The sequence below is a fragment of the Anomaloglossus baeobatrachus genome, chromosome 5, assembly GCF_048569485.1.
Source record: "Anomaloglossus baeobatrachus isolate aAnoBae1 chromosome 5, aAnoBae1.hap1, whole genome shotgun sequence".
In the NCBI taxonomy this organism is placed as follows: domain Eukaryota; kingdom Metazoa; phylum Chordata; class Amphibia; order Anura; family Aromobatidae; genus Anomaloglossus; species Anomaloglossus baeobatrachus.
The window spans coordinates 493,946,694-493,960,701 of NC_134357.1; the positions used below are offsets into that span (position 1 = coordinate 493,946,694).

At 47.3% G+C, this 14,008-nt stretch overlaps 1 protein-coding gene across 1 annotated transcript; it reads right to left on the minus strand.

The window, feature by feature from the left end:
• Positions 1-10,717: 10,717 nt before the first annotated feature.
• LOC142312815 (E3 ubiquitin/ISG15 ligase TRIM25-like) lies at positions 10,718-13,522 on the minus strand. Its single transcript, XM_075351800.1, has 2 exons — positions 12,146-13,522; positions 10,718-10,905 (listed from the first exon to the last, which is right to left on the minus strand). Exons 1-2 carry the CDS (start codon positions 13,518-13,520, stop codon positions 10,718-10,720), a joined length of 1,563 nt encoding a protein of 520 aa, XP_075207915.1. The 5' UTR covers positions 13,521-13,522.
• Positions 13,523-14,008: the final 486 nt, after the last annotated feature.

Consider the following 14,008-nt stretch of genomic DNA (forward strand, 5'->3'; position numbering starts at 1 on the left):
TTACTATTTCTACACTTTCAACTCGGTACATGTTCTATATTTCTATTTATGTAATCCTTGACAGGTTAGCACACAACTGGTCTTTCTACCAGCAGCTATACCATTTTAGAAGGAGCGCCAGTGTTTTATTGTTTGGGTTTTTTCTTTTTCATATCTCTAAAAGGTGCTATTGACAACTTTCTCGCCAAATGTCTCTAACAACCTTATCCAATCCACACAGACAAAGAAATAAAACCATAGATGTCCATAAATTTAAGTATAATTATAAAAAATTACACCAGGAAAGTATTGAACACATGAAGAAAGATGTAAAAACCCATGGAAAATTGACACCAGTTTAAATCTTCTAGTAAATTAGAAAGCAATCCTGCCACTTAGTGAAAAATATCAGCTGGCTCAATTGGTGGTCTATAAAAAGGTCTCATTACCAAGATGTCACACAAGAAACCTCTCATGATGGGTAAAACCAGTGAGCTGTCTCAAGACCTTCTCAATCTTATTGTTGCAAAACAAACTGATGGCATTGGCGACAGAAGAATTTTCTAAACTACTGAAGACTCCAGTGAGCACGGTTGGAGGCCATAATCCGGAAGTGGAAAGAACATGGTTTCACCATAAATGATCCACGACCAGGTGCTTTCCACAAGAATTCAGACAGCAGTGAAAAGAAATATCAGAATAGTTGTTAAAGAGCCAAGGATGTGGATAGCTACAGAAAGACCTGGAATCGGCAGGTACAATTGTTTCAAAGAAAACGATAAGTAATGCACTTATCCTCCATGACCCTTAGCATAGTTTTTGTATATATCGACAAGGGGGTAGGATAGGGGGGGAGGTAGGTTGGTTTATGTTTGATATAACTGTACTTTTAAAAAGTTATCTGATTTCGTAATTAAAAAAAAAAACAAAACAAAAAAACACAACAAGATTTAAACAAGCCATTGAAATACTGAGAATATAGTCTGGTCAGATGAGACCAAAATGTAACTCCATAATAAACGCCATGCTTGAAGGCCAAAAGGCCGTGCATATCACTATTTCCCCCCCCCCCCCCCCCCCCACCCCCCAAACACCATGCTAACTGTGAAGTTTGGAGTTGGGAACATCATGGTGTGGGGCTGTTTTCCAGCATACGGCATGGGCAAACTTCACATAAATGAAGAGGGGATGAATGGAAAAATGTACCATCTACCAGGATGATGAAGATAAAACGAGCGTGGACCTTTCAGCAAGACAATGATCCCAAACACAAAGCCAAGGAAACTCTCAATTGGGTTCAGAGAGACAAAAATTAAAGCTGCTAGAATGGTCCATCAGTCACCAGACCTGAATCCAATAGAAAATGTATGGAAGGAATTAATGCTTAGAGTTCATTGAAGGAGCTAATGAGACCTTCAGGATTTGAAGTGTGGTTGTGTGTAAGGCTATGTTCGCACGTTGCGTTTTTTACCGCGTTTCTGCAGCGTTTTTGGCAGCAGCGTTTTTGTGCAAAAACGCATGCGATTTGGATTTCCAGCAAAGTCTATGGGAAAAGCATCCTGTCTGCACTTTGCTTTTTTTTTCTGCAGCGTTTAATTTGCATATTTGTGGTCAAAAACCATGCTGAAAAAGAAGCAGCATGTCAGTTGTTTTTGCCATTTCTGCAGCGTTTCCTTAACATTGGAGTCAATGAGAAATGGCAAAAAGCAACCAAAATCACAATTCCTGCGTTTTTCATGCTTTTTACCTGCTTTTCAACTGCGTTTTTGGCTCCAAAAACGCATGCTTTTCTGGCCAAAAATTAATGGGTTCTAATGTTCCTTTACACACACACAATAACCGAAAATTAAAATGTAAAAAAATAATAAACTTTAGCTATTTTTCTGTTAAAATGTGCATAACCACTATTATTACATTAAAATTGATAATTTCCCATATAGTTTTATTAAAACTTAATTTTATACTTTTTTTCTCTTTTTTCATTCTTTTTGACTAATTCAACTTTATTTCTCAGTGTCTTGATCTCAAAAACGCATCTGCAGAAACGCAGGTGAAAACGCAGGTAAAAACACATGCGTTTTTAGCGCTAAAAAATGGTCAAAAGCCATTTGGTCAAAAACCAAGGGAAGAAAAACGTGCAGAATAAACTGCAGGTACTCCGACGCAACGTGCGGACATAGCCTAAGAATGACCCAAAGTCAAACTTGAGCAATGCATGCCACTAGTTTCTCAATACAGGAGGACTCTTGATGCTTCATCACCAACAAAGGCGCTTCTATGAAGTATTAAATTTTAGTTAGCGTGTTCAATACTTTTTTTCCCTGTCTCATTTCTTATAATTACACCACTGAATGTATGATGTATGGACATCTATGCTTTGATTTCTTTGCTTGTGTGGATTGGATTTGCTGTTACTGATATCTGGTGAAAAATTCAAGTCAACAGTACCTTTTTAAAAATATATATTTATTTAGAAAATAGATGTGTTTGACTATTTTACCCGCTGTGTAATAATAATAAAAAAAAAGTTAGCTGTAAGGCATCGAATGTTCTCATACTCTACTTTGAGATAGGCCTCGGTTCCTCTTGCATTTTGCATGGACAAGTGCAATCTGATAAAACATTGGACTGCATTCGTGCCAGTGCAAAACTATGGGACAGTGTCCATCTGCAATTGATTTCTCATACCCTATCAGCATGAGAAGAATTGCAGCATGCTGCATTTAGCAGCAATATCTCGGCTCACGTGCCCCTATACAAGTCTATGGGCGCGTGTGAAACCTCGCACTGCACTCACATGTCATCCAACCGCAGTGCAATGTACACAGACAGACCAGGGAGAAGAGGAAGAGAGTGTGTGTGTATATATATATATATATATATATATACACACACACACCCGCCGTCCCTTCAGTTGTAACCCGATCGCAAATGTTAAGTGTGCGAATAGACCTTGTTCACTGCCTAAAAAAGACAGACAAATATTCTTAGTGAACCTGTCAGGTCCAATATACACCCAGAACCACGAGCAGTTGTGGGTGGATATTGCTAATCCCTGCCTAACCCTCCCTGTATACACTAGCATAGATAAAGGGATCTTTAGAAAAGTATTTCCAGTATTTCTAAAGATCTTTTACCGTATGCTAATGAGCGAGGGGGCTTTAGTTCCCCTTGCCAGTCGGCTGCATTAGCATGTTAGCAAGCCCACAGGGGAGTACCAACATGCTACTGAAAACGCAGCGTCACAGGATTATCTCACTCACCTCTCCGCTACCATCGCGTTCGCTGGATTTCGGCTCAGTGTGCATGACCCCGGAGTTTGGGTCATGTGCACTACTTCAGTTTGAAGCCAGGATGTGTACACCCAGCTTCATAGTGCACATGACCCAAACTCCGGGGTCATGCGCACTGAGCCGAAATCCCCTGTCGGACGCGATGGCGACAGAGGGGATTGAGATTATCCTGACACTGCGCGTTCATTAGCATATTGGCATACTAGGGCATAAATTACATGCTAATGGAGCCGACTAGCCAGGGGAACTAACGCCCAGGGGACTAGTCCCCGCGCTCATTAAAGATCTTTAGAAATCCTTTTTCTAGAGATCCCTTTATGTATGCTAGTGTACACAGGCACAGTTAGGCAGGGATTAGCAATATGCACCCAAAACTGCTCCTGGTTCTGTGTGCATATTGGACCTGACAGGTTCCCTTTTAAGATTAAATGATACAAAGGGACAATGGAAAAACTGCAAATAATTGCACAAGATTGTTTAGTTCACATAAAAAGAAATGCATAGGAAAAAGCAAATATAGCCACATTGAAGTCAAAATCATAGATGATACTGGTTCATCAGATCAGCATGCAAAATACAGGAATAAGTTAACAATACATCGAGACATGACCCTTTTCCCACATTTGGGTCGCAGCCGGTGCTCCAATATTCTGAAGGGTGACCAGGTCACGCATCCACATACTGGCAAAATTTACTACATCAAGGAATTTCTATACATGTGATTCGTCATTTGTCGTATACGCTAAGTGTCCTTGTGGCCTCATGTATGTGGGTGAAACCACCCAACGAATACGTGATCGAATACACACAAGTATACCATTAGATGTAAAATGATGGAGTTACCCCATCATTTTAACGCCATTACGTTTTCAGATACTTAAACAAATATCATTGCCCAGACAAGGAGGTAATCTCATTAACAAATTCAGATCACAAGTGTTTCTCGATTTCATAAACTGCAAACTCGTTCAACAGAAGGTCTTAATCTTGAGTTTGACCTTCATTTTTAGGTTTTGAAACTCCATTCACAACTGCAGTATTATTCTATACTGGTGACACACCATTATGCGGCACTATTGCGGGAAACATTGTTTTCTTTAGTACTCTAAAGCTGTGGTGTGACTAGCGTTTGATGGGCCCCGATGCACAGTTTGGATCTAGGCACCCCCCAACCATGCACAGACACTCTGGGTACGGAATAATGATGCCGACACTCTGGGTACAGGACAGTCGCTGACACAGGGCTCTTTCCCTCAGCACTAATGTTTCCCATGATCTGAAATCCATCTTTCTATCAGCACCCAGATTTCCTATGTTCTGATATCCAGCTTGTCCTTAGCACGCACCTTCCTCACGCTCTGCCATACAGCTTTCCCTCAGCACACAGCTTTCCCATGATATCAGAGCAAGGGAAAGCTGAGTGCCGAGGGAAAGATGCTCTTTCTCTCAGCATATAACTTTCCCATCCCATGCTTTTATCTTTGTCCCCCCTCGTATATAGCTCTCCAAATACTGTAATGGCCCCACACTGCCTTCCATATAGTATAATGGGTCCCACATAACCCTTCATATGAGGGGGGACCAGCTCACGGGTCCCATGGCGGTCACGTGGTCTGCCACTGAGAGGAGCCAGCTGCTTCTCTGTAGGGTGCCCCTTCTGGTCACATGGGTATGACTTCACACAGGTCCTGCTAGTGAAAAAGTAAATCGATGGTATAATTAGAATTAGCATAACAGGGGAAGGGGATGACTATGCATACCCTCCCCCCAGCTATTATCTGATCCTCAGCTGCTGTCACTCAAGTAGCTGCTGATTTTTATAAACTTTACTTACTTGAATTTCAAAACTTAAACATCCGAGTTGACCACTACAGGTATGTATAGAATCAGCCTGATAGTGCCAGTATAGCACTGGCTTTAGGTTATATACAAAAATCCTGGTCACTTGATCCCTTTTAATCTGAAAATTGTGATAATATATATTTGTGGAAGAAGCAGGTGGTCTGTTCAGATGAGACCAATGTAGAACACTATGTGCGGCAGAAAACTAACCCTGCATGTCACTCTAAAAACCTCGTCCCTACTATTGCACATGGTAGTGGCAGAATCGTGCTGTGGGGAGGCTTTTCTTCAGCAGGGGCAGGGAAGCCGTTCAGAGTTGTTTGTGAAGATGTACAGAGCTAAATACAGGGAAATCCTGGTGGGGAAAACCTGTTTAGAGGCAGCAAAATACTTGAGACTGGGATATAGGTTCACCTTCCAGCACAACTTCAACCCTAAACTTCCTGCCAGTGCTACAATAAATGGTTTGGATCAAAGCGTATTCATTTGTGTGAATGGCCCAGTCACAGTCCACACTGAAATCCCAGTGAGAATCTGTGATCAGACTTGAAAATTGGTCAGACGTCTCATCCAATCTCATGGAGTTAAAGGGGTGGTTCATATTTTTTATTGTCTAGATCGATATTATATTGAGAAACAATGTTTCTCTCAAATACCTTGTGTTGTAAATAGTGCCTGTGAGAGGCGCTATTGCAGACCGCTGCTCCCCGTCCAGTGACGTACCCGTTCAATGCTGCCACGTCACATCCGTGCGGCCGGCTACAGTCTTCCAGACTCTGAGCTGTGAGCGGTGTTTCACTGCTGTCACAGCCCATTTGCTCCCCCCCCTCCTCCTTCCCCCTAGCACGGCTCGTCTCCTGCTCCCCCCTCTCTCCTCCCTCCTAGCACAGCACGGCGCGTCTCCTGCTGCCCCCCTCCCTCCTAGCACAGCATGGTGCGTCTCCTGCTGCCCCCCTCCCTCCTAGCACAGCACGGCGCGTCTCCTGCTGCCCCCCTCCCTCCTAGCACAGCACGGCGCGTCTCCTGCTGCCCCCCTCCCTCCTAGCACAGCACGGCGCGTCTCCTGCTGCCCCCCTCCCTCCTAGCACAGCACGGCGCGTCTCCTGCTGCCCCCCTCCCTCCTAGCACAGCACGGCGCGTCTCCTGCTGCCCCCCTCCCTCCTAGCACAGCACGGCGCGTCTCCTGCTGCCCCCCTCCCTCCTAGCACAGCACGGCGCGTCTCCTGCTACCCCCCTCCCTCCTAGCACAGCACGGCGCGTCTCCTGCTGCCCCCCTCCCTCCTAGCACAGCACGGCGCGTCTCCTGCTGCCCCCCCCTCCCTCCTAGCACGGCGCATCTCCTGCTGCCCCCCCTCCCTCCTAGCACGGCGCATCTCCTGCTGCCCCCCCTCCCTCCTAGCACGGCGCGTCTCCTGCTGCCCCCCCTCCCTCCTAGCACGGCGCGTCTCCTGCTGCCCCCCCCCTCCCTCCTAGCACGGCGCGTCTCCTGCTCCCCCTCCCCCCTCGCAGAATGCTGCAAGCAAGAGACGTGCTAGGAGGGAGGAGGAGCAGGGAGCAGATGGGCTCAGAATGTAGCCGGCTGCACGGATGTGACGTGTGCGGCACTTAACGGTGACGTCACTGGAGCGGGAACAGCGGTCTGCAATAGCGCCTCTCACAGGCACTATTGACACCACAAGGTATTTGAGAGAAACATTGTTTCTCAATATAATATCGATCATTCTAGACAATAAAAAATATGGGTGAACCACCCCTTTAAAGCTAGTGTACAAAGAATTAACAAACATTTCAGTCTCTGATATGCAAAACTAGTAGAGACATCCCCAAAAAGACAAGTATCCGTTATTGCAGCGAACGCTGGTCCTGCTAAGGATTGACTTGGTGTTGAACAATGGACATCACAATGTTCCTTTCACGACCGATGATGTACCTGTATGACCCTTAAATACGGTCTCTCGTATCGTCGCGTTCAGAAATGCCCAATCTATCAAAATCAATTAATTTGATCGGTACACTGTGTACCGAGGATAAAAAAATTTAAACGCCAAAATTAGATTATTTTTTTTTTTCTTTTAATTGTTTTGGTCGCCACAACATGACATTAAAATGCAATAACAGACAATCAAAACATAGCATCTATCCAAAAATTGTACAATTAAAAATACCAGCTCAAAACGCAAAAAATAAGCAGTCTCTGAGCCTCAGATCCTAAAAAAATAATAATGGAATAATGGAAAATGGCGACAAAAGCGCAATTCTTAGATGTGTGTATGTGTTTGGTATCTACCAACTCGTACTGAACTGGGAAATCCGAATGCCTGGTGAGTTTTTAAAAATACAGTACATAGCAAATTGTGCAATTGCAGGGGTTTGTTTTTGTTTGCGATTTCACAGCACTTGGAATATTTTTTGCTTGTTTTCTGGTACAATCTTGGGCAGAATGAATCATGTCATTCAAAATTATAACTCTTCCCTCAAAATAAAAAAAAGTCCTCATGGCTATATTGATTGGAAAATAAAGTTATGGCTCATGAAAGAAGGGGAGAAAAAACAAAAACGGGAAATCGCCAGGTTTTTGCTACCTCATCTGAGAGCAGCATAATGTAGAGCCAGAGACCGTGATTCCAAGGATGTATCTCTTATTGAGCGGTTTGCTGTCATTTTGATAAAATCAATGTTTTCTCTGCTGCAGATCTAGCAGTTATACAGAGCTGGACTACCTGACTGCACTCCTAGTAGTCCTGTTATGATCTACTGCTGATTAATCAGTGATTTTATCAAAACTACACTAAGCAGCCCATAAGTGACACATTGCTGTAGTAAGGAAATCTGCCCTCATGTTATACTGCTCTCAGATTAGGTGGCAAAAACCTGATGACAGATTCCCTTTAAGTGCTTTACTCAGACTTGTACTTTATCACAGATCCACAGCATGTGGCCAGTACTAAATGTAGGTGAAGGATAATTTGCTTGTGGAGTATAAGGCTAAGTTCACATTTCCGTTGATTTGTATCAGTCACATGCGTCCCTTGACGCATGTGACTGATGCGCTGTTCAACGCTGTACAACGGATGACAAAGAACAGAATTCTTTGTCGGATTCCGTTGTGTGCGGGGGGCGGAGTTCGGGGGCAGAGCCGAGCGGGGGGCGGGGCCAGGCGCTGAGGATGTCAGTGGAAGTGCTGCGGTCTGCATGGCTGGGGACAGGTGAGTGTATGTGTGAGTGAGTGAGTGTATGTGCATGTATGTATGTATGTATGTATGTGTGTGTGTGTGCACATGCAAAGTGCGGGAGGGGGCGGAGCAGAGCAGGGGGCGGGGCCAGACGAGGGTGTCAGTGGCAGTGCTTGTCTGCATGGCTGGGGACGTGTGTGTGTGTGTGTGTGTGTGTGTGTGTGTGTGTGTGTGTGTGTGTGTACATACATGTGCGGAGTGCGGGAGGGGGTGGGGCCGAGCGGGGAAGTGTCGGCCTCCCTGCACACGTAACCAGCCTAAATATCGGGTATAACAGCAAAGCACCCGATGTTTACCTTGGTTACCCGATATTTACCTTGGTTACGGGCCTACACCGCTTAGCGCTGGCTCCTTGCACCGTAACCAGGGTAAATATCGGGTAACCAACCAAAGCTGGTGACGTGTGCAGGGAGCCAGAGAGCATGCGCAGCGAAATCCGACGGATCTCGCTGCTCAAAAAACGTTACATGCTGCGTTCCCCCCGCCCGGCGGTCAGTCGTTCCACGACTGATCAGTCGGGCGGAGGGTGCAACGCAGCATCATCAGTCACAATCCACTGCTCATACAAGTCTATGGGAGCAGCGGAATCCGCTAAACGGATTCCGCTGTTTACAAGAGCAGCGGATTGTGACTGATAGATTTTAGCGGAAATGTGAACTTAGCCTAAGCGAAAGTAAACTATTGGATTATGGTTGTATCCAGTGATGAGCAAGCTCTAGTGCTCGGGTCCTCGGTACTCATAATGAGCAGACCAGCTGGATGGTCGGACAGGCTCGACTCTTCTACAAAGTATAATGGAAGTCAATGGGGAACTGGAGTATTTTTCCAGTCAGAGGAATGCGTGCGTTCCCCAAGGACTTCCACTATACACAGTAGAAGAGTTGCGGCTGTCCGAACAGTGTGTGTGTCTGTGTGTGTCTGTGTGTGTCTGTGTGTGTCTGTGTGTGTCTGTGTGTGTCTGTGTGTGTCTGTGTGTGTCTGTGTGTGTCTGTGTGTGTCTGTGTGTGTCTGTGTGTGTCTGTGTGTGTCTGTGTGTGTCTGTGTGTGTCTGTGTGTGTCTGTGTGTGTCTGTGTGTGTCTGTGTGTGTCTGTGTGTGTCTGTGTGTGTCTGTGTGTGTCTGTGTGTGTCTGTGTGTGTCTGTGTGTGTCTGTGTGTGTCTGTGTGTGTCTGTGTGTGTCTGTGTGTGTCTGTGTGTGTCTGTGTGTGTCTGTGTGTGTCTGTGTGTGTCTGTGTGTGTCTGTGTGTGTCTGTGTGTGTCTGTGTGTGTCTGTGTGTGTCTGTGTGTGTCTGTGTGTGTCTGTGTGTGTCTGTGTGTGTCTGTGTGTGTCTGTGTGTGTCTGTGTGTGTCTGTGTGTGTCTGTGTGTGTCTGTGTGTGTCTGTGTGTGTCTGTGTGTGTCTGTCTTATTTTTTGGATTATAAGACGCACTTTTCCTCCCAAAAATTTGGGAGGAAAGTGAGGGGTGGGTCTTAAAATCCAAATATATATAGCTTTACCAGGGAGGCTTCTGTGTGGGCGGCAGCCAGGTGCCTGTCGGTGCCAGCTGCCTCTCTGGGCGGGCGGCCTGCTGGCTGCCACTCTGTGCGTGCAGGTGGCTGTGCGGCAGGTCTGAGGTTTCCCAGTGTGTCCGCGGTTCCAGTTTCAAATGATGGCGCTGGGAGCGGGCGCGTGCGCAGATGGAGCACTTGGATGATGGCTCCATCTGCGCATCTGCCGCTCCAGGCGCCATCATTTGAACTAGTGATGGGCAGTCTCTTTTTGGTGGTCCGGTTCCCATGTCTCCGCTCACCAAAAAGAGCTGGCTCATTCGAATCGTTCTTGGCTCCCCATTAAATGTGTTCACCGCAAGTGAACACCTATTTAAAATTATAGTAACGCTGCTGAAACCCTGCCCACCCGTGGCTAAATCCCGCCCACTTACAAGGGACCAATTAGATTGAGTGGGCAGGAGTTAGCAGCGGGTGGGCGGGGTTTCCGTGGCGAAAAGAGCCATTTGGAAAGTTTAGTTTCTCACTGAGGATCCGGCTCCTGTCAGTCACAGCATGGAGCCGGATCTTTGCGTCGGATCATTCACGACCGACACATCACTAATTTGAACCAGGACCGCGGACACTGGGACACTCACTGCACCGGCCTGCTGCACCACTCGCCCGTCACGGACGCCGCCGCGCCTGCCACCTCCGTGCCTGCTGCCACTGACCCGTCGCACCTGCCAGCACGACCTCTGCCTCCTGTGACCCCCTGCTTCACCACCACTGATGCCCCCCTCTGGTAAGACAACACCGGACTATAAGACGGACCCCATTTTTATTTTTACCTTTTTTTTTTTCTCTAAATTTGGGGTGCATCTACGATATATTTTTCTTTCTCTTAATTGAGAATTCTTAGCCAGCAGTCCTCACAAATGAGAAAGGCAGGATACACTGGCTTGGTGAAGGTTGTTTTTACTGTGTGTATGTGTATAATGGGGTCACTCAAGTCATAAAAAGACAAGTGTCCAGCCTCATAATCCAGATATATGGCTATTGTCTGACTGGAGGGTATGTGAGTTATCATTATGTCGCGGGCGGGGAGGAGGGTGTCAGCACACCGCGCTCACCCCTTCTGCTCGGGTCCGGCAGTTGCTCCTGGTGGCTCGAGCTGCGGGCCGGATCCCGGGGTGTCTCGAGCGACACTCCTCGCCCGTGAGTGAAAGGGGGTTGTTTGTTGGGGTTATAGTTCGTGACGCCACCCACGGTTGTGGTGACTGCACCACCGCTGCTTCAGATGGGGATCCCGGGGATGGTGATGGGAGCAGCCGGGTGTTGTATTGCCCCTCCGTGGGTAGGGGTTGGTGATCCCGGGGCCCGGTGATGAGATGTGGAGTGTAGGGCCTGGAGGGCACAGGGACGCGGGGGCAGCGCTGTGCCTTGCGGCACTATGGTACTCACTCAGCCTGACACGGACACAGTTTGTACGGTAAACAAACGGCTGGTAGGACGGTCCCACAGACGGCTGCACCTGCACTCCCGGTAAGTGACGGTGACGGTTCTCTTCCTTGCACCTATGTTGTCTGATGGTATCGGTGGATTCCCTCCGGTTACCCGCTCCCCGACTGCAATCTGGGCCGGAGGAGCTCTACACTTTGCCCGCAGGCGCTGGCCCTGAGGAAACTGGTGCCTTGGCGGTGGCGGCGTCTCCTCGGTACTGGTCGGGCTGTTGCCGTCAATCGGGACTTTATTGCTGGGAGAATCTACGTCCCCTTCACTAACGGATTTAGCAGATCCGACGACTCCTAGCCCTGCTGGGGTCCGAAAAGCCCCTGTCCTGGTGCTGACTGTCCTTTGTATCCGCTCCAGACCACCGGGCACACAGCCAACGGGGTCCTTTCAGTAACCTCCAGACAGTCCCACTTCAGACCTTCACTGTCGTTGCCAACCTTGCTGGTTCCGTCCGGACACACAGTCACGGACCTTCAGGCTTCTCTGTCACTTTCACTCTGCTCTTTACTTTTACTGCTCTCCTCACACTTGCCCTGCCTGGGCTTCACTCCTCACTCCTGCTCCTCCCTGAGCTTTCTGCTGTTCACTCTTTCATGTCCCTCACTGGACTCTAACTGCCTGGTTACTTCCCGCCTCCAGAGTTGTGAGCTCCTTGGTGGGCGGAGCCAACCGCCTGGCCCACCCCCTGGTGTGCATCATCAACCTCTGGAGGAAGGCAACAAGGGTTTGTGTTTTGACTGAGGTGTTCCTACCTGGAGTGTGGGGTGTGGTGGTGTTGTTACCCGTGTCCCCTGGCTTGCCCAGGGCGACACAATTACACTTCTATTGTCATAATGAATGGAATACTTATTCTTAAACCTACGGAAACTCCAGGAATTCTTGTTATTTCCAATGAAAGATGTTTGGCCTTGTCTCTCTATAGTGGCGTAAGCCACTCCTAACCTATAGGTTCCAGTTTTTCCTGTTTCTACTTCCCAATAATGTTGCCCTGTAGAAAAACCTTTAGTACATAAAACTTGAGGTGACTGAAATCTTGTTGGTGTCTCGGGGAGATTGTTCTGAACTACACAAGATGCAAATCTTAAGTCTACAGAAACATCTAAAGAGTTTGCTGCTGTCTCAACATCCAGGAAAATGTGCGGGTCCACCGGGATATAGGATCTCCTCTTTATACTGGTCACAATTTCCGCTAAGCCCTTGTACAAGGTGGCCGCGATCAGACCTTCATCAAAACCTTTTATAGCCTGTAGGATGTCCATTTTCTCGCTCTTGTCACTTATCTCTCCTGTGGACGAACTTGAAGATCCTGCTTGTAAAAGAGATAGTGGATCAGTCATACGGCACAGCTCCTCAAGATGATGTATCTCTCTGGACAACTCGTCCTTCTTAATCTCCAGCTGACCAATCAAGTCAGAGACTGAGAGTGACGCTCGTTCCTCTTGACTGGAAATCTCACAAACTACTTTCTTCTCTATTAAATCTAACTGCCTTCTGACATCTCTGAACACAGTGGTGATTTTATCCTTTAAGCAAGCTGCTTTTTCAGACATATCTGTTTTTAGGTCTTTCAACGTCTCCAAACTTCTCTTCATCTCCTGTCTCTTTGAGGTCAAGTGTCCAAGATGTTGCTTCAGGCTTTCCTTCTTCTTTTTGGAGGCTTCTGTCAGGGATTCAATTTGGTGTCCCTTGTGTTCTCCAGCCAGGCCACAAGAGAAACAAACACAGGTGGCATCCTTAGTACAATAATACATGAGCACTTTCTCATGGGTGGAGCACTTTCGGTTCACCGTTGATGTGATGGGTTCTATCAGGATGTGGTCCGCTGACTTGCTGTGTACCTTAAGGTGGTCCTCACACAATGAAGCTTCGCACAGGAGGCATGACTTAACAGCTGCTACACTGGAATGAATGCAGTAAGTGCAAAAGATGTCCGCTGTCTTTCGTTCCTGCTGAGCGGAGAGGAAATGCTTGGATATGTTACTCAGACTCACATTCTTCTGCAGCGATGGTAATTCCTGAACCTCCTCTCTGCATTCAGGACATGTAAGACTTGAAGATCCAAGTTGTGCTTTACGCACATTCTCGATACACTCCCAGCAGAAGCTGTGTCCACATTTCAGACTTACAGGATCGGTATAGATGTTCAGACAGACGGAACAGGTCAACTCTTCTTTCATAGAAGCGGACGCCATATCCGAAGGTGTAGAAATGGGAATGTAGGGTACGACCTCTTTCACATATAGCTCCTCGAGGATAGAACTCCACCTCCTGTAAAGCATAAGTTTCGATTTCCTCCAAAAGGGTGTGGAGAGCTTAGACTACTTTCACACATCCGGATTTTTGCTCTGCAGCACAATACGGCGTTTTGCAGAAAAACCGCAACCGGCTTTTGTAACGCCGGTTGCGGGTTTTTTTGCATAGACTTACATTAGTGCCGTATTGTGCCGCAGGGGCTTGCGTTCGGTCCGGTTTTTGCCGCATGCGGCAGATTTAGCCGATGCCGCGGCCGGATCGAACGTTCCCTGCAACGTTTTTTGCTCCGGCAAAAAACACTGCATCGCGCCGCATCCGGCCGCTGCGGCGCATTTTTCAATGCATACCTATGGAGGCCGGATGCGGCGCGATGCGGAAAAAAACGCATCTGCTCGCCGCATGCGTTTTTTTCCACTGCGCATGCTCA